Source organism: Bubalus kerabau, chromosome 11 (assembly GCF_029407905.1).
Source record: "Bubalus kerabau isolate K-KA32 ecotype Philippines breed swamp buffalo chromosome 11, PCC_UOA_SB_1v2, whole genome shotgun sequence".
Taxonomy (NCBI): domain Eukaryota; kingdom Metazoa; phylum Chordata; class Mammalia; order Artiodactyla; family Bovidae; genus Bubalus; species Bubalus kerabau.
Window position 1 is genome coordinate 33,445,281 of NC_073634.1, and position 20,184 is coordinate 33,465,464.

Genomic DNA, 20,184 nt, shown 5'->3' on the forward strand with positions numbered 1-20,184 from the left:
TCTCGGTATGATTGCTCAAGAGGGTTTCAACTTCTTTCCAGTTCTAGTAGAACATAACAGATGGCGTGGTTCCTTTTCACTCCAGTGTAGTAAAAGTTTTTTAGAAACAGCAAAATGATTTTTCTCATTTATCCTTTCTGTATAATGAGGGAAGAAATATTCAATGATGTTCAGGGGTATAAGAAAAAAATAAATTGTAATAAATTTGCTTCCTGGTGGTTCAAATGGTAAAGAATCTGCCTGCAATGCAGGAGACCCAGGTTCAATGCCTGGGTCAGGAAGAGCCCCTGGAGAAGGGAATGACCACCTACTTCAATAATCTTGTCTGGAGAATTCCATGGACAGAGGAGCCTGGCATAGTACATGGGGGTCACAAAGAGTCAGACATGGCTGAGCAACTAACACAAACGCACATCAAAAATTAGCTGTTTTTTGATATCTTTTTTCAATGCTACTCTTCATTTCCTAAAAATTATTATATGATATAATGAGTTAAATATAAATTTACAATTAAAAAATTGCCTCACAAACAACTTAAAGATATAGGGTTCTAAGAACTATGATATAGGTAAGATAAAAACTTAATTAAAATTGAAAAAAGTAACATGAAACTCTAGAATAATTTGAAAAGGACTTTTAAAAATTATTAAACACATTTATAGAACTGAATTAATTGCAATTAATTCCTTATTTGCCATGGATTTATTTTACTAAGGTATACACGAAAAAGCTTTTATGTTCATGGGAATTGCTGGACTGAGAGCCTGATTTTGGGGGTTGTTTAATTTTATATACATGAGTCCATATTTTTAAGGTACTATAGATATTATCCAGAAACTTACAATATAGTAATATCTTGAAAGAAATTATTTTGTGTATTTTAACTTGGTGAGAATTCTGTAGATTCAGGATAGTAGATTCTGAACTAGTTGGATATAAATAAAACTATGTATGTAGATGGGGCTTCCCTGGTGGCTCAGTAATAAAGAATCTACCTGCCAATACCGAAGACACAGGTTTGATCCCTGGGTCAGGAAGATACCTGAAGAAGGAAATGGCAATCCACTCCAGTATTCTTGCCTGGGAAATCCCATGGACAGAGGAGCCTGATGGGCTATGGTCCACTGGACCGCAAGAGTTGGACATGACTTTCCGACTAAACAATAACATGTATGTATGTATATTCTTGTCCTGTTTGATTATAGCATTATATTGCCACTGCATCTTTTATTATTGAGAATGTCGTTACTAGTGAAAGCTTAGCATACTTTATTTCATAGGTAGTGTACTTGGTTTGTTTGTTTTTATATATAAATTATTGTGTATTAGAATGTTAGCATTAGGCAGAGTTGTTAATAAAGGAACGTAAACTCTTCAGGGGCTATTAATAGCAATCAACTTTAAAAAGTTCTGAAAGTTTATATATGGTTTAAATTCTTTTAGATTATTAAACTAGAAAGATTTGAAGAAAGATTCTGTCATGTGGCACGATTGGTAAAAGATTGACATAACATAAAGTTCATGGAAACAGTAAAAGGAAGTGAAAGTCACATCATAAAGAACATGATGAAACTGTTATTGCAGCACTCTTCTGAGAAGTCCTAATTTGTGCCATACCAGAGGGTGTCATTAGTTTAAAAGGAGGCCCATCCTTAATGCTAGAACTTTTTTAAAATTTCTAAACTTTAAAACATAAAATATTGTTATGAATCTTATTCTCTTTTTTTTTAATTTGAGAGATACAACATTTATATATATATATATATATATACTGCTTTAGAAAGAAAGCTAATAATAGTTTAAAAATTAATCATAGTAATAATAATTAGACTTCCCTGGTGGCTTAGATGGTAAAGCATCCAGTATTAATTACCAGCTAGTATTCATTGTGTCCTTACTCTCTACCTCTGTTCTAAGTCCTTTATATTCTCATTTAGTTTGTACTGACAATCTTATGAAAGTAGGTACTGTTAGAATTCTACATTGATAGGTCTTCTAGTCTGTTGAGTAGCAGAGCTGGAATTTGAACCCAGGAGTATCTCTTCACAACTCATGCTTCCTCTTAAACCCTCTGCTTCACTGCCACCAGATTCTAATATTAATAATAATGATTTCTATTTTATGACTTTATAACATGAAATTGTCTTATCTTTCACAATTTTAACTTCAAATGTACTGCCTCCTCACATTTCTATTCAGTATTTTCTAGTATTACATACATTTATTTCTTTCTCAAGGAAGAAGCCTTTCGTTGTATAGTTGTACACTATTTTACCATATAACTAACAACTGTGACAACAGACCCATGAAGTGTAGTAGGAATAAAAGGTTTCTTCTTGAAGGACCAGGAGAGATCATTCTGAATAGTATAACTTTTATACTTCTCTTTTTCTCTTTTATCACATTACTTTATGTAAAGACATTATACTCATAATCCAGTATAGCTAATATGTTATCTTTGGAATATATTTAAAATTCCTATATGCATTTAGGTATTTTTGGCATTTTAAAGTTCATATTATAGTATATTTCCTGCTTAACAGGAGATTATTTATTCTGTATCCTCAACTGTTAAATTATAAGTAGACAAAAAGGGTCTCCTAAGTAGTTGGGAAGAAACTTTCAAAGTTTATGCACTAAATTCACGTACCTTAATGTGGACTCTTTGCCCTTATCAAATCTGTATGAAATTCTAATGAAACTTAGCTGGCTTTCCAGTCTATAGCAGATAATGTTTCTATAATTGTATTTCCATGTTTTTAATAGAATGCTCTGAAAGCCAAATTTTCTTTTAACCCATTGAGTGGTAAAACATAATATGAACTGATAGAAGACTATTGATGGCCTTTATTTACTCCCTTCTTAGTGTGAATATACATTTTTCTTCAGAAATACTAACATCTTTCTTACGGGGTCCTGTCTCAGACCTCAATGACACGTCGTATAACATATCACATTTACATCATAGTCTCTTTCTAAAATCCAAAATACTCTATAAATTCTGAAATATATCTGCCCTCAAGGATATTAGATAAGGGATCATATACCTGTATAATCAGGTGCAGTGACTACAGTACAACTGAGAACTAAGATATAGAACTAAGATTAGTCCAGTAACTCAAGCATAGCAAATGTGAGACCTTTCAGTGTAAAGCAGTGTTTGTAACTGGAATAATACATGGATCTCTTTTAAAGAAAATAATTATAGATTCCATTTTTAGAATCACTGACTTTAGTATCTGAAGTAAGTTTATTTTTAAGTCTTTGATTTTTTTCCTTTATATTGCTTCTGAAATGAAAGCACAAAATGAAAATTTTTAAAACTTGTGTCCCCGAGAGTTTATCCATGGCACATAACTAATTGAGAAATACTGAGAAAGTGGCAAATAGTCCTATATACTTGAACAATCCCTGTGAGTATTATTCTTTGCCAAATCTTTGTTTACAATAGCCTGAATCATGTATGTGTTAAGTTGCTTCAGTTGTGTCCGACTCTTTGTGACCCTATGGACTATAGCCCACCAGGCTCCTCTGTCCATGGGATTCTCCAGGCAAAAATACTGGAGTGGGTCGTCATGCCCTCCTCCAGGGAGTCTCCCAACCCAGGGATCGAACCTGCATCTTCTGCGGCTCCTGCATTGCAGGCAGATTCTTTACCGCTGAGCCACGGGAGAAGCCCTTCATATATGCAACTAGGAGATAGACAAACATTAGTGGAGTTGGGAAGGCTAAGATTTTTCTTGCAAGCCACCAAGCATTTCTGAACACTTTGAGTGTTTTTGCTATGTGCCAGACAGCCTGGCACTTGGATGATGAGGTGAGAGGAAAGTGGAGCAGGGTTGGGATGGAGAGAGTGGGCTTTGGAAAACTCAGGTGTTGTCCTGGATGCACTGCCTCACAGGAAATGGTTTTGGCAAAATCACTGGCTCTGAGGCTATTTCTTCCACAGTAAAATGAAAGGGTTGGAGTATATCTCTTGGCCCCTGTTCGCTTTGGTGTTCTGTGACCTGCTGCCATGGAAACAATACAAACATTGAAGTGGGGCTTAAACCTCACCTTCCACTTGGAACCACATTTTCCCTTTGACTCCTAAGGCTTCTAGATCTGCCTCAACTATGAGAGTCATTAGAGGAAAGGACACAAAGGTAGACTGAATCAAGACCTGCCAGTGGGGGCCCCAGCGAGGATCGGGGCCCCCAGTGTGAATCATAGTTAAGGGGTCAAAATATTTTTCCTATATTTAAAAAGTATGATTTTTAAAAGGGATGAGAAGAAGCACCCTCTTGAACAAAAAATGTACACCTGACTTTTAATTACTACCTTTCACCTCCAGGGAACTGTCTTCTACCTACTACCAGCTGGCAATCACTATCATTACGAGCAACTCTTAGTGATAGTAAGTCAAAGTTCTCAAATGTAGGGAAGCAGAAGAAACTTAAGAACCAGTGCTCTGAAATATGGGATAATTTACTTCAGAGATATTGCCATCAGAAACTAATGTAAACATCTGTTTCCAGCGACATGGCGAACTAAGTACCTGGAGCAGCCTTTCTGCTGAAAACAACCTAAAATGCTGGATCAAATGCATCAGTGCTCAGGCCCAAAAGTAAAGACTGTTTAAACCGAATATTAATTGGAAACCCAGTGAGGTAAGCTGAATACTGAAGCTGGCTGTTGCCTTGAAGGTATTTACCAAATCAAGTGAGCTTCTGTTTTCATGGCCTTGTAGGGGCTCAGGGATCATGAATCAAAACCCAGAGCCAGCCAAAGTAAAAACATATAGGTCTTCCCCGGTAATAGCGCTTTACCATAGGTATAAGAGTGGTCTAGAAATTCTTTCCCAACAATCTTTCTAGAATATTTCTGTGAACAGGAAAAATAAATCTCTACTGAAAATTTGTTACCACAAACCAGCCCTGACACTTGTTTGCAGCTTGAAGTCACATTAGACTGCGAGCTAAGAATTTTAACTGATCCTGGATTGTTGCTACTCCCAGGGGCCTGACAGAAGTAGCACAAATCATAATCGTGAAAGAATTCCTGTTGGTAAAGTTTTAATGAAAAAATGAGACGCTTAAAATAAAAGTTTACAAACCATCTAAGGAAATAGGGCACAATATAAGAGAATCTGTATTCAGACCTACAGTTAGATCATGTCTTGGGGTTATCAGATATAAAATGTAAAAGAAGTATATCTAATATGTTCAATGAGGAAAAGAGCAAACATTTTGTAAAAGAATCAGAAGTTCTAGAAATGGAAATATATAGTAACTGAAATTAGAATGCAAGGGAGAGATAAAAGCAAATAGACCCCATTGGAGAAAAAAATGATATAATGAAAGATAAACCTGAAGAAATACAGAGAGACAAGAAAATGAAAATTATAAAAGAGGTTAGTAAAGGGGAAATATTTAAGATAAAACATGGAGTGCTTTGAAAGGATTTTCAGTTTTTGATAGCAATAATGGAAATAGAGACCATGAAAATAATAAACTCAGTGAAAATAAATCTAGAAACTGACCTCTCTGAAACTGAAGTGAAAGTGTTAGTCCCTCAGTTATTTCCAACTCTTTGCGACCCCATGGATTGTAGCCTGCCAGGCTCCTCTGTTCATGGATTCTTCAGGCAAGAATACTGGAGTGGGTTGCCATTGAACTACTCTAATTCAACCCAGAATTCTATAGCTAGCAAAAAAAATAACTTTTGAGAACAAGGGCCAAGTAAAGACATGCTCAGAGAAATTTGAAAGTTCACTAGCAGACCACTTTTTTTTTTTAGATTGAAGTATGATTGATTCAGTGTTAATTTCTGCTTTTTAGCAAAGGGATTCAGGTGTACATATATGTATATTCTTTTTCATATTCTTTTCCATTATGGTTTATGACAGGATATTGAATATAGTTGCCTGTGTGATTCAATAGGACCTTGTTTATCCATTCTGTATATAATCATTTGTGTCTGCTAACTCCAAACTCTCATGCTGTCCCTCCCCCACCTCCCTAGCAGACCATTTAAAATAGAAGGAAAATGGTCATTGAAAGTCTGAGATTCAGGAAGGAATGATGATCAAAGGACAGTGGTAAGTGTATGTTAAAGAAGTGTAATTTAATTTTCAAAACTTGTATAAACAATAATAATAGTGTCTTAAAAGACGCTTACTCCTTGGAAGGAAAGTTATGACCAACCTAGATAGCATATTCAAAAGCAGAGACATTACTTTGCCAACAAAGGTTCGTCTAGTCAAGGCTATGGTTTTTCCTGTGGTCATGTATGGATGTGAGAGTTGGACTGTGAAGAAGGCTGAGCGCTGAAGAATTGATGCTTTTGAACTGTGGTGTTGGAGAAGACTCTTGAGAGTCCCTTGGACTGCAAGGAGATCCAACCAGTACATTCTGAAGGAGATCAGCCCTGGGATTTCTTTGGAAGGAATGATGCTAAAGCTGAAACTCCAGTACTTTGGCCACCTCATGCGAAGAGTTGACTCATCGGAAAAGACTCTGATGCTGGGAGGGATTGGGGGCAGGAGGAGAAGGCGACGACAGAGGATGAGATGGCTGGATGGCATCACTGACTCGATGGACGTGAGTCTGGGTGAACTCTGGGAGTTGGTGATGGAGAGGGAGGCCTGGTGTGCTGTGATTCATGGGGTTGCAAAGAGTCGGACACGACTGAGCGACTGAACTGAACTGAACTGATGGGGTTAAAAAAAGCTAGAACTAAAATAGCAGTTATTTTAGTTATTGATTAAATGCCAGTTATTTTATAAACTGGGAGGAGGTGATTTGAGCTAGTGTTCAAAAGATCTTTTTATTACTGAGGAGAAGATTAAAAGTAACTTTGGATTTTGATAATTATGTGTGGTAGAAAATTTTAAGTAACACTTAAGTAATAGAAATACATAACTTCCAAACTAGTAGATGATGAAAAGGTGGAACCAGAAAAAAATAATCCCAAAGAAGGCAAGCGGGATAAGAGAGAAGGAAACAGAATGCAATAATAAGATGATACAAGTAAATCCCATATCAGTGCCTTACATTTTAAAATGTTTAGCTATATGGGAGTTAGTACAGACTATAAAGAAACAATGAAGAAGGAAATGGCAACCCACTCCAGTATTCTTGCCTGGAGAGTCCCATGGACAGAGGAGCCTGGTGGGCTACAGTCCATGGGGTTGCAAAGAGCCAGACATGACTTAGTGACTAAACAACAAAGAAACGAAAGGAAAACATGTTGTAGGTAAAATGATGGAAAAAGATGTACCAGGCAAATATTGCTGCTGCTGCTGCTGCTAAGTCACTTCGGTCGTGTCCAACTCTGTGCAACCCTATAGATGGCAGCCCACCAGGCTCCCTCATCCCTGGGATTCTCCAGGGAAGAACACTGGAGTGGGTTGTCATTTCCTTCTCCAAATGCATGAAAGTGAAAAGTGAAAGTGAAGTCGCTCAGTCATGTCCGACTCTTAGCGACCCCATGGACTACAGCCTACCAGGCTCCTCCATCCATGGGATTTTCCAGGCAAGAGTACTGGAGTGGGGTGCCATTGCCTTCTCCAGGCAAATATTAATGAAATGAAAACTGGGATGTCATTTGAAATAGACTTTTAAGGCAAGTAGAATTACTAGAGATAAAAGAGTTGATACACCACAGTATATGTTTCACTTCTCCATCAATATATAGAAGTTTTAAATTTCTATGCAACTAATAATCAAAACCACAAATAAAATATATTAATAGAACCACCAGGAAAAGTTGACAGATTTCACCAGTGTAGTGGGAGATTGTAATATATCTAACTCATTAATTGGTAAAGAGAGCAAACCACCCCCCCCCCAAAAAAAAAAATCAGGAATATAGAAAACTTAAACAGTGTAGTTAACAAGCTTGAGCCAATGGATATATGTTGCATGCAATCACTGTAGAAACATCAGCTGAATCATCATGAAAATCAACACCTACTGGACCATCAAGCAAGTTTCAACAAATTTCAGAGGGTTAGTATGCTATAAATCATTAAAGTTAGAAATCACTAAGAAAAAAAATCCCATGGAAATTAAAATATATTCTTTTAAATAACTTACATATGAAAAAAGAAATGTTAATGGAACTCTTGCTGCCCTTTGTCTAGAAAGTGTTAAATCATTCCTCAATTTTGCGTGTGGCAAACACAATCCTGAGAAATGGGTCACATAAAGGTCTTTCATTCTTGGCATGCCTGGTGAGAATGTTAGAGTGCTAAGAGCCAATGATGGATTGGTTCTCCCAACAGAAAGGACAAAATTTTTAGTAAATGATGCTGGAACAATTGTGTATTCATATGTAAAAGATGAAATTGAATTTTAAAAAATACATCCATACATTTTGGGGGTGAAACTGAAGACTTAAATGTGAAAGGTAAAAGCTATAATACATATAGAAGACAGTATGGGATAAAACTTCTATGAATTTTGTATACAGAAGAAATTCTTAAATGAGAGACACTATAGTAACTATTTAAAGAAAAGGGTTAATTCACCCTATTAAAGTTGAGAACCTTTTCATTAATAGGCAACAAAAAGACAAGCCATCTAAATAGGGAAAGATATTTGCATTACATATAAAAATTAGTATGCAAACAATACAGATGGCTTTAGTAGACACTTAATGGAAAGGGGCACACACTTAATAGAAATGGCACACACACAAAAATTATATATATATATATACACACACACACACACACACATACACGTTTGCCTTCTAGGTTTCTTTTGTACGTGAAGAGATAGTCAACTCCATTAATAATATGGGCGATGCAAATTATACCACAAGGAGATACAAATTCACAGTCATCAGGTTGGCAAAAATTTTTTTTGATGGGTTCATGGAGCAAACAGTATACTTGTACATTCCTGGTAGTAATCTGTCATTAGCAGTTAAAGTTGAAGAAAAGAATACTCTGACCCAATAACTCCGCTGCTTCACATGTATTGTGCTTTAAGAATTTCAGAAAACTTGTTTACAGTTGTGTTCCAAGGGATATAAACAAGGATGTCCATAGCAATACTACTTGTAGTAGCCCCGAACATAAACATAAATAAATGTCTAAAGAGTGTAATAAATTGTGGTATATGCATAAAGTAGAATGTAAGTCATCTGTAAAAAACGAATGAATTACTGCTGCAGTCATGTTAATGAATTTGGTGAACAGGAAAACAAGCTTCAGTACAACTCAATTTTGTAAGATGTGTGAAAAACTTAGAGGGCTAAGTAATAAATATTCAAGGATTCTAATTATAAAGGAAAAAATTTTCATTTGCTTTGTCTTTGATACAATCAATTAAAATGTGAACAGATTAAGTCATAAAAATCTATGTGGTTTTTAAACAACACTGTATGTTTAGGAGGTTTCTTAGTTATTTCGGGCAAAAAAAAAAAGCTCTCAGTGTGATCTCTAATACCTTTAATTCAGCACCTTGTAACACTGAAAATTCACTGCCTCGGTTTCCCTTATTTATTCTTTGTCAAGCATTTCCTCTCAGACAAGTATTATTAATAATACAAACCTAAGCAAAAGTGCTCTCCTCTAACATTTTGAGATGTGATCTAAGAATTTCAATATGAAATCTTATTTTTCTTGCCCTGAGGTTGAGTATCACTGTATCATTGAACACGATATGCAGACATGCAGTTCCTTGTTAGACACCTTTAGAGATGCATGAGCTGCATAGTTGAAAAAAATGTGCATTTTAATACTGAGCCCTCTTCTCAAGATACTGCATGACCGATACACAGTGAAACTCTAGGCAGGGGCTCAAATAATACTAGGATTATTTGAACTCTCCACTTTAAAAATTGTCCTTGTGAGAGAAAAATCTGTTCTTTCCTGAAGTGTAGATTTAGAGTCACAAATGTGTATTTTGCTAAATTGTCTTGTACATTTACTTCCTTTTTTTTTTTTTTTTTTGTAGCAGTGTCTTGGTTTTAGAAATCGGTTTATAGTGAATGTATTCATTATTTGAGTTATGTTAGTTCCACACCTAATAAATTAGGATACATTTTTCTTTCTTTCTTTTTGGCTGTGTGGCGTCTTCATTGCTGCACACAAGGTTTCTCTAGTTTTGGCAAGCAGGGACTACTCCTGTGGTGTGCAGGCAGGCTTCTCATTGCAGAGGCTTCTCTTGTTGCTGAGCATGGGCTGTAGGGCATGCAGGCTTCAGTAGCTGCAGCACATGGGCTCAGTAGTTGGCAGCTCCAAGACTCCAGAGCGCAGGCTCAGTAGTTTTGGCACACGGCTTGTTGCTCCTTAAGACATGTGGGATCCTCCTAGGTCAGGGATCAAACCCCTGTCTCCTGCACTGGCATGCAGACTGTTAACCACTCTTTCCCTGAGCCACCAGGGGAAGCCTAGGATATATTTTTCAAATTCCACATTTTCTAGGCTTAACTACCTATTTTGAGTGACATTTGTTATGTGTAACAATTATATTTGGTTGATTGAAGTATTGTTCTTAAAAGATTACTAAAAGGAAGTATTACATCACTAGTCCAGATTTCCTTTTATTTCTGTACTTATTTTGCTTTATGAATCAAACTTCCATGCATATTATTATCTGCTACTGAATATTTTCAGTTCATTTTAAGAAGTAGTTTCATAAAAACTTAAAGCTAAAAGTTTTCTTGATTTTGGTGTAGAATATATAGACCTTTTGTTACAGTGTTACATATTATATATTTCTGAAAACACGGTGGGCATGTGATATGGGTCACACCCAAAACTTGCAAAGCTTTGTAACCAGAACACTAACAGAAGTAAATCTTAATAAGAATGCTAGAATATTTTAAAAGATACATTAAATCTATTACAAGTAAAGAAATATTACAGTCAACCTGAGATTAAAAAAAAAAAAGACTAAGATAGCCTGATTGAAGGGTGTGCAAGGAAAGATTGACGCTACAGGGTTATGGAGGCAGTAAAATGCATAAAGATCTGGAGAGGAGATTTCATTAAGTATTTTCTAGAAAATGCATGTGGCCAAGCTGTGCCAAGAGGAGGAAAATGGGTTGAATGAGAATTGTGTACAGTACTGTATTATCAGCAGCTTACTGCTTTCCACTATGTTAGCTTATTTCAGGTTTAGCTTTTATTAGTTAGTAGTGTAAAGACATAGGCTGAGAAAAATCATGTACAAACCTATGTGACTTTCACATTGTACTAAAATCTTTTACCCACATACCAGTGAGCTAATTTGTGTTATAGAAAAAAGTAAACTGTGCTAAGAATATGAGAGGTAGCTTCTGTTTTTTGACTAGAGGCCTTTGATCAGACTGACTGTTTTGTGATTTTGTTTTGTGTGAAATGGAAATACAACTAAAAATAATCTAATACAACCTTTTCTGCATGGAGTATATTGTTTTAATTTTAAACTATAAAAGTAATAAACATTTTAAACACTGGAAAATATAACAAAGAAAAAAATTACCAAGTTATTATATAAACCACTGTTCAGATCAGATCAAATCAGTCGCTCAGTCGTGTCGGACTCTTTGTGACCCCATGAATCGCAGCACGCCAGGCCTCCCTGTCCATCACCAACTCCCAGACTTCACTGAGACTCAGGTCCATCGAGTCAGTGATGCCATCCAGCCATCTCATCCTCTGTCGTCGCCTTCTCCTCCTGCCCCCAATCCCTCCCAGCATCAGAGTCTTTTCCAATGAGTCAACTCTTCGCATGAGGTGGCCAAAATACTGGAGTTTCAGCTTTGGCATCATTCCTTCCAAAGAAATCCCAGGGCTGATCTCCTTCAGAATGGACTGGTTGGATCTCCTTGCAGTCCAAGGGACTCTCAAGAGCCTTCTCCAACACCACAGTTCAAAAGCATCAATTCTTCAGCGCTCAGCCTTCTTCACAGTCCAACTCTCACATCCATACATGACCACAGGAAAAACCACAGCCTTGACTAGATGAACCTTTGTTGGCAAAGTAATGTCTCTGCTTTTGAATATGCTATCTAGGTTGGTCATAACTTTCCTTCCAAGGAGTAAGCGTCTTTGAATTTCATGGCTGCAGTCGCCATCTGTAGTGATTTTGGAGCCCAGAAAAATAAAGTCTGACACTGTTGCCACTGTTTCCCCATCTATTTCCCATGAAGTGATGGGACCGGATGCCATGATCTTCGTTTTCTGAATGTTGAGCTTTAAGCCAACTTTTTCACTCTCCACTTTCACTTTCATCAAGAGGCTTTTTAGTTCCTCTTCACTTTCTGCCATAAGGGTGGTGTCATCTGCATATCTGAGGTTATTGAGATTTCTCCCTGCAATCTTGATTCCAGCTTGTGCTTCTTCCAGTCCAGCGTTTCTCATGATGTACTCTGCATAGAAGTTAAATAAACAGAGTGACAATATACAGCCTTGACGTACTCCTTTTCCTATTTGGAACCAGTCTGTTGTTCCATGTCCAGTTCTAACTGTTGCTTCCTGACCTGCATACAGATTTCTCAAGAGGCAGGTCAGGTGGTCTGGTATTCCCATCTCTTTCAGAATTTTCCACAGTTTATTGTGATCCACACAGTCAAAGGCTTTGGCATAGTCAATAAAGCAGAAATAGGTGTTTTTCTGGAACTCTCTTGCTTTTTCCATGATCCAGTGGATGTTTGCAATTTGATCTCTGGTTCCTCTGCCTTTTCTAAAACCAGCTTGAACATCAGGAAGTTCACGGTTCACATATTGCTGAAGCCTGGCTTGGAGAATTTTGAGCATTACTTTACTAGCGTGTGAGATGAGTGCAATTGCGCGGTAGTTTGAGCATTCTTTGGCATTGCCTTTCTTTGGGATTGGAATGAAAACTGACCTTTCCCAGTCCTGTGGCCACTGCTGAGTTTTCCAAATTTGCTGGCATATTGCATGCAGCACTTTCACAGCATCATCTTTCAGGATTTGGAATAGCTCAACTGGAATTCCATCACCTCCACTAGCTTTGTTCGTAGTGATGCTTTCTAAGGCCCACTTGACTTCACATTCCAGGATGTCTGGCTCTAGGTCAGTGATCACACCATTGTGATTATCTGGGTCGTGAAGATCTTTTTTGTACAGTTCTTCTGTGTATTCTTGCCATCTCTTCTTAATATCTTGTGCTTCTGTTAGGTCCATACCATTTCTGTCCTTTGTTGAGCCCATCTTTGCATGAAATGTTCCTTTGGTATCTCTGATTTTCTTGAAGAGATCCCTAGTCTTTCCCATTCTGTTGTTTTCCTCTATTTCTTTGCATTGATTGCTGAAGAAGGCTTTCTTATCTCTTCTTGCTATTCTTTGGAACTCTGCATTCAGATGTTTTTATCTTTCCTTTTCTCCTTTGCTTTTCACTTCTCTTCTTTTCACAGCTCTTTGTAAGGCCTCCCCAGACAGCCATTTTGCTTTTTAGCATTTCTTTTCCATGGGGATGGTCTTGATCCCTGTCTCCTGTACAATGTCACGAACCTCATTCCATAGTTCATCCGGCACTCTATCTCTCAGATCTAGGCCCTTAAATCTATTTCTCACTTCCACTGTGTAAACCACTGTTAGCTTCATGTATATTTCCTACTTTTTGTTTGCCAGTTTTTAGTAAGCTTTTTTGTTTACTTCACAATCTTCCATTTTTACTTCATAATTTTCATTTTTAATGACTACTAAATATTAAATAGATGTTTTTTCATTTACTTAGCTATTTCTCTGTAATAAAATATATAAACTTTATAGTTTTCCTCTTTTTCATAATTCCTGGATAAACATCTGTGTGCGTGCATGTGTTTGTGTGTGTGTAAAAGATAAGGAGAGAATATTTTCTGATTTAGGATTATTTCACTGGAGTGAATCATAAGTGGAAGCATTGAATCAAAGAATATGACATTTTTAATGATTCTTGGTGCATATTGCCATCTTGTTTTTCAAAATGGCCCCAAGTCCTTGCCCAAAATTGTGTATTATAAATTTTTTTAACTGATTGGTGATAGGGCTTCCCAGGTGGCTCAGTAGTAAAGAATCTACTTGCCAATGCAGGAGACACAAGTTTGATCCCTGGGTCGGGAAAAATCCTCTGGAGAAGGAAGTGGCAACCCCCTCCAGTATTCTTGCCTGAAAATCCCATGGACAGAGGAGCCCGGTGGACTACAGTCCACGAGTTCACAGAAAGTGAACAACTGAGCATTAGCATGAAACCATTGACATTAGGCAACAAAACTTGTATAATGTTACTAATTATTTGTGTTTATCAGACACTATGCTAAGTATATTATCATACTTAATGTCATGTTTTTGTTTTGTATTTTTTAATAATCAGTGAAGTTGAATATTTTCTAATACATACGTTTTGTTATTTATATACTTATTTGTAAGGAAAGATCATTTGCCTATTTTTTTTGGTGGACTTGGTGTTCTAAAGTACTCGTCAAGGATAGTTTAAAAACAGCTTTTCTTTCCTTGAAAATACAGCGACAACTGAAACCCATCTAAGAGGATGTCAGTCTTTCAACTTGATTTTTTAACTTTGCTTGGCTATATGTGGTGCTAGTGGTAAAGAACCGACCTGCCAATGCAGGAGACATAAGAAATACAGGTTCATTCCCTGGGTGGGGAAGATCCCTTGGAGAACGAAATGGCAACCCACTCCAGTATTCTTACCTGGAGAATCCCATGGACAGAGGAGCTTGGCAGGCTGCAGTCCTGGCTGGCAAAGAGTTGAACACAACTGAGGCAAAGTAACCAAGCAAGCAATGCTTTCTGTAATCTTTGGCACATTTGCTGCCATAGTATTGTCTTGCATCTTAAAGTAATGGGATTTCATTCTAAACTTGTGATTCAGAGGATGACATATTTGCAGCCATTTGAATTCGTTTCTGATGAGACTGTCAACAGTATCTGTTTTAAGTAGTGTTGCTAAAAATGAACGTTCCTTAAGAAATTGAGTGTACTCGAATGGACAAAAAAGCTTGAATCTTGAACTCAGTGTAGTTTGTAATTTTGGCTTCACTTTTTATTAGCTTTAGAACATTAGATAGTTTACTTACTTGGCTTCCATAACAGGGATTTTCAACTTTCTTATTGTAACTAGTGGGGATATTTCCTAGCATTAATGGTTTGTTTTGAAAATAAAGTAACTTTTAAAAGTAGGTAGCACAGCACTTGGTATTTGTTGCTTATAAGTTCATTTCAGTTTGAAGTTATAATTTGAGTGCCTCCTTATGCTCAATGTTTTGTTACGATGTATTAGGAGTACAAAAGTAAAAGACTCTTATCATGGGATTCACAGTGGGAGGAAAAGGACCATATGTAGAACTAAGTAATAGTGTAAATAAAGTTTATGCATTTTAATTGATAGTCATTTAAGATACAATATGTAGTATTTAGTACAATGGCTTACACCCCAAATATTAGCTGATGGATGCTACTGATAATTGGGTATTCTGAGACTACATCTAATAGCTACAAGAATCCAGATTGTTTTATATCCAACATTGACCAGTGTTCATAATTAGAGAAACCTGCCAGCTATGTTTTAAATAAAATAAAATCCCGGAGTTGCTTCTCTTATTTCACTTACATAAATATAAGAAGTTTGAATAGAATAATAGTATATTATTAGAGGGTTTATTATATGTATATAATATTGTATATTATTATAAATATATAATATTATTACAATAGAGGGTTTTTCACAGAATTCGGAAATGAGGTACCTTGATGAACCATTGAAAATGAATTAAATGGCACATTAGTTCTGCCACTTTCCCTTTTGGTCAGTTATTCTTCCGTAGTAAGATTTTTGAATTGAAGTATGTTTCAGAAGTAAAAAAAAAAATCATTGAGAGAATAGAAATAAAAAAGGATAGCTTAGAAAGTTTTTTTTCCTCCCCTTGAAAATACAGTGACAGTTCAAACTTGACTAAGAATGTCAACCTTTCACCATCAGTACTTGATGAGATAGTATATAGAAGGAAGAGTTAAAATACTGGAATTTACAATAATAAATACTGGAGTTTCAGCTCTCTGAAATACTGGAATTTACAATAATAAATCTGTTGAGCCTTAGGTATGACTGTTAATTTCACTGTAATTATAGTGAAATTATAGATGAATAGATTATAGAATTTTAGAATTCAAAAATATAATTATTCATTTTTTAGTAATAGCACACGTTACTTATTAGGCAGTTATTATGGGCTAGGGACTGTAATAAGTATTCAGAATACATTCAGCTTTATTAATATCACCTGTACATATTGTGCTATAGCGGGGCATTTTATTTATAGCCATTTCAAATAACGAAATAAATTCTGTATTATAACCTTTAGCATTTGTTATACAAATATTATACTTAAATATTATATGGGATATTGATTATAAAATTTCTCTGATTTGGGGATATTTAAATTTGTGTTTCCTTTTTCCATGTGCTTATGAATCTTAAGTATAACATTGGTTGATAATTGTTTCTTTTGTTGCAGAACTGTAAGAGTAAATGGGTCCAGTAATTGGAATGACTCCAGAAAAGAGAGCTGAAACTCCAGGAGCCGAAAAGGTTGCAGGATTGAGCCAGATTTACAAAATGGGAAGCTTGCCTGAAGCTGTTGATGCTGCCAGGCCAAAGGCCACTCTAGTGGACAATGAGTCAGCAGATGATGAACTCACAAACTTGAACTGGCTTCACGAAAGTACTAATCTCCTAACAAACTTCAGCTTTGGAAGCGAAGGTCTTCCAATTGTTAGTCCATTGTATGACATAGAAGGAGATGATGTGCCATCCTTTGGACCGTCGTGCTATCAGAACCAAGAAAAAAAATCAGCAACTTCAAAGCCCCCATACTCCTTTAGTCTTCTCATTTATATGGCTATTGAACACTCTCCAAATAAGTGTTTGCCAGTCAAAGAAATTTATAGCTGGATTCTGAACCGCTTCCCATATTTTGCAACTGCACCAACTGGCTGGAAGAATTCTGTTCGACATAATCTGTCCCTGAATAAATGTTTTCAGAAAGTGGAAAGAAGCCATGGCAAGGTCAGTGTTTATGAATGTTGCTATATTTAGGGAGGTGGGGGAAAATAGCACGGAGATCTTAAAATATGAGGAAGTCAAAGGAAGACAAAAAATAGTCAAGTCAGATTACTTCAGTTTGAACTTAATTTTATTCACCATTTGCTTTCATCTCAGATGCTTTTAAATTTCTTCAGTATTGATATAAATCTAGCAGAATTATGTTCAGTCTACTAAAGGTACAAATTAGGTATAAATTAGAAGTTTATTATTTCCTTTTTATTTTCTTTAACTTTTAAAAATTGAAGTATAGTTAATTTACAATGTTGCGTTAGTTTCAGGTATACAAAAAAGTGGTTTGATTATAATTAATTAGTTTTTTTAATGTCCCAACTTTCTGTTCTTAGTTTCTGTAATGTTCTTGTTGCTGTATTTATAAATTCTTAATTATTCAATATGACAGTGTCTGCCTTATAATTGGAATGTGGATCTTTTACATTAGTGTAATTGATACGGTTGGATTTAAATCTATCATTGCATATTCTCTTGTTTTCTGGGTAGCATAGTTTGTGATGAGAAGTCTGATGCCATTCTTATCTTTGTTCTTTTGTTTGTAGTATTTTTTCCCTTCTGTCCTCAAGATTTTTATCTTTATCACTACTTTTTAGCAGTTTGACTATGATGTGCCTAAGTGTGTTTTTCTTTATTTTATCCTGCCTTGGTTATTCTGATGTTCTTGGATCTGTGGTTTGTTGTCATTAAACTTAGAAATTTGTTTCCTCATTATCTCTTCAAATATTTCTTATGATTCACCACCTACTTCTGGGCTTCAAATGAAACTATGTTAGACCATTTGCTGTTGTCTCACCTCTTGATTGCTCTATCCCTCTTCCTACTCTTTTTTCTTTGTTTCAGTTTGGATAATTTCTATTGATCTTTGTACAGTTTTATTCTTTCTTGTATCCATTCTGCTGATCAGCCTAATAAAATCATCTTCATTTTTTTTTTAAAGTATTTTCATTTTCCTTTAAAAAGTCTCCAACTTTCTGCTAAAAATTTCCCACTAGGTCTGTTAAACAAATTAATCATAGTCACAGTGTCTGTCTGATAATTTCAATATTTGGACCATCTCTGAGTCTGGTTTTGTTAATTGTTTTGTTTCCTGCTTTTGTGTGTCACATAATTTTGCATTAAATATCAGACTTTGCTTGTTAAAAAATGGTAGAAACTGGAGTAAAGAATATTTCTATCAAGAAATAGATATAACTCTACTTCTGTCAGGTTGTTAGTATGGACAGATATTGATCAATCTAGTTAGTAGTTGAGTTGGGTGGGTTTTGTGGTTGTCATAGTTACCTTTGATCTACCATAGTCTTTACATTGCTATAGAGAGACGGCTGATACTTTGTATTTAGTGTGAGGCCTGGAATGTCAGGTGATTTTTCTTAGCTTTTCTGCTCCACCTTTATCTGTCAGTTTGTGACACATTTAGCTTAGAAGTGGGAGGGGAGTTAAATATTTCTCTCTATACGCTTACTCCTCCCTTAGCAATAGATCGTTCTTCCTTGTTACTTGGTGAAAGTTTCCTGGTGTGAACAGGATAGGTTTCTTGGTTCTTCTCCAGTTTTAGTGTCAGGCAGGCTTATTGTATGCCTGTGCCTCAAGTGTGGGACGTCCTGTCTCTTCCATGAGCAGACTCCCATCCACCCAGTGAAGTCCATAGCTGCACTTATCAATAGCCAGAGACCTCCATGTGGCTAGTGGTTGGTGTACTGGAGAGAACAAATATAGGATACTTTGTCATTGTATAAGTTCCTTTTGAACAGCACTGTTCCAGCATTCAGGCCAGTTTCTTGTCCACTCCCATCATGGTAAGTAAATGTTACCTAATATCAGTGGGAAGTTCTGGGTACAAGTGAGTGACCATTTCCCAGTGGCAACAGATCTCTGCTTTGTATCTTTGGAGCATTTGAGCATGAGCTAATTTCCTGTCCTTCTCCACATGATGTATACTGCATTGCCTAGTATCAGTAAAGTGTAAGGATAACTGGGTTTTGTACTTTTCTTCCAACAGCAGCTGTCTTTTGCTGGTGACTGGGGTGAGGGAGGGTGCTTTGTCTCTCTCTCAGTGGCAGACAGCTTTTGCTTCTTATTTGCTTTGTCCAGGGTTTAGGCAGGTTTAGTGCCTCTCCCAGAGGGACACCTGATCTTACGTTATACTCACTCAGGGCCTGGAGCATGAATGAGCTTTGCCTGATATCCTTGCTCTAACCACAGACCATAGTCGGCTCAACACATCTATTTCCGTCTCCAAGGGTGTCTTCCTTAGGTCCCCTTGAGTATTTTGTTTTCTTACTTTTTATCGTGACTGCCACTTTTTCCATGCTCTACCAAAAGTGAACAGTTCTTATGTTTCATCCCTCCTCACAGATCCTGTCACACCTCAAAATCAATTCTTCTTGCAGTCTAAATTCTCAGGCTCATAAAAAATTATGGTTTTGTAGATTATTTTGTTTTTTTTTTTTCTTGTTAATCTAGGAGTGTTGTTCTTTTGTAGTTTTCTATAACCCAAGTGGCAGCAGAAAGTTCTGACATAAAAATTCTGGAATAAAAGTTTAAAAAGCAAGTAATTAAATCTTTAGATAACTGAAGGGATTTCATAGGACAGTGCTGTTCAGACTTGAAAGTATCTACTGATCATCTGGGGATCTTGTTAAAATACACATTCTTCTTCAGCAAATCTAGGATGGAGACTGAGGCTTTCTAATTTCTAACAGGCTCTGAGGTGATCCTGATGCCTCTAATCCATGAGACACCCTGGGTAGCAAGGCATTTGGACACATCATTTTCTTACGATTAAAGGAGATTGTATTAGTTATCTATTGCTATGTAATAAATTGCTATTTAATACATTCTTTACTACACATAGAATATTTATGAAGGCCAGCTATGTGCTCGGCCATTAAAAAGCCTCAGCAATTTTTAAGGATCAGTCTGTTATAGCTAGCCTCCAAGGTAGCCCCCAAATGAGCCCTGCCTTCCAGTATCTGTGCCCTTGTAGAGTCCCCCTTCAGAGAAGGTGATGGCACCCCACTCCAGTACTCTTGCCTGGAAAATCCCATGGACGGAGGAGCCTGGTAGGCTGCAGTCCATGGGGTCGCAAAGAGTCGGACACGACTGAACGACTTCACTTTCACTT

The 20,184-nt window shown here is 36.5% G+C and overlaps 1 protein-coding gene across 7 annotated transcripts in view; it reads left to right on the forward strand.

Moving 5' to 3' along the window:
• The window catches only part of FOXN2 (forkhead box N2), a 59,303-nt gene that overhangs the window by 16,267 nt on the left and 22,852 nt on the right, over nucleotides 1-20,184 (forward strand). For 3 of the 7 annotated variants that reach the window (XM_055540038.1, XM_055540036.1, XM_055540035.1), the window contains 2 exons: nucleotides 4,518-4,649; nucleotides 16,459-17,009. In XM_055540038.1, the coding sequence (XP_055396013.1) occupies nucleotides 16,473-17,009 (537 nt within the window). In that variant the 5' untranslated portion in view covers nucleotides 4,518-4,649; nucleotides 16,459-16,472. Of the gene's footprint in view, nucleotides 1-4,517; nucleotides 4,650-6,055; nucleotides 6,080-16,458; nucleotides 17,010-20,184 lie in introns of those variants that run through there. The other 4 variants (XM_055540040.1, XM_055540039.1, XM_055540034.1 and 1 more) reach the window with 2 other exon arrangements.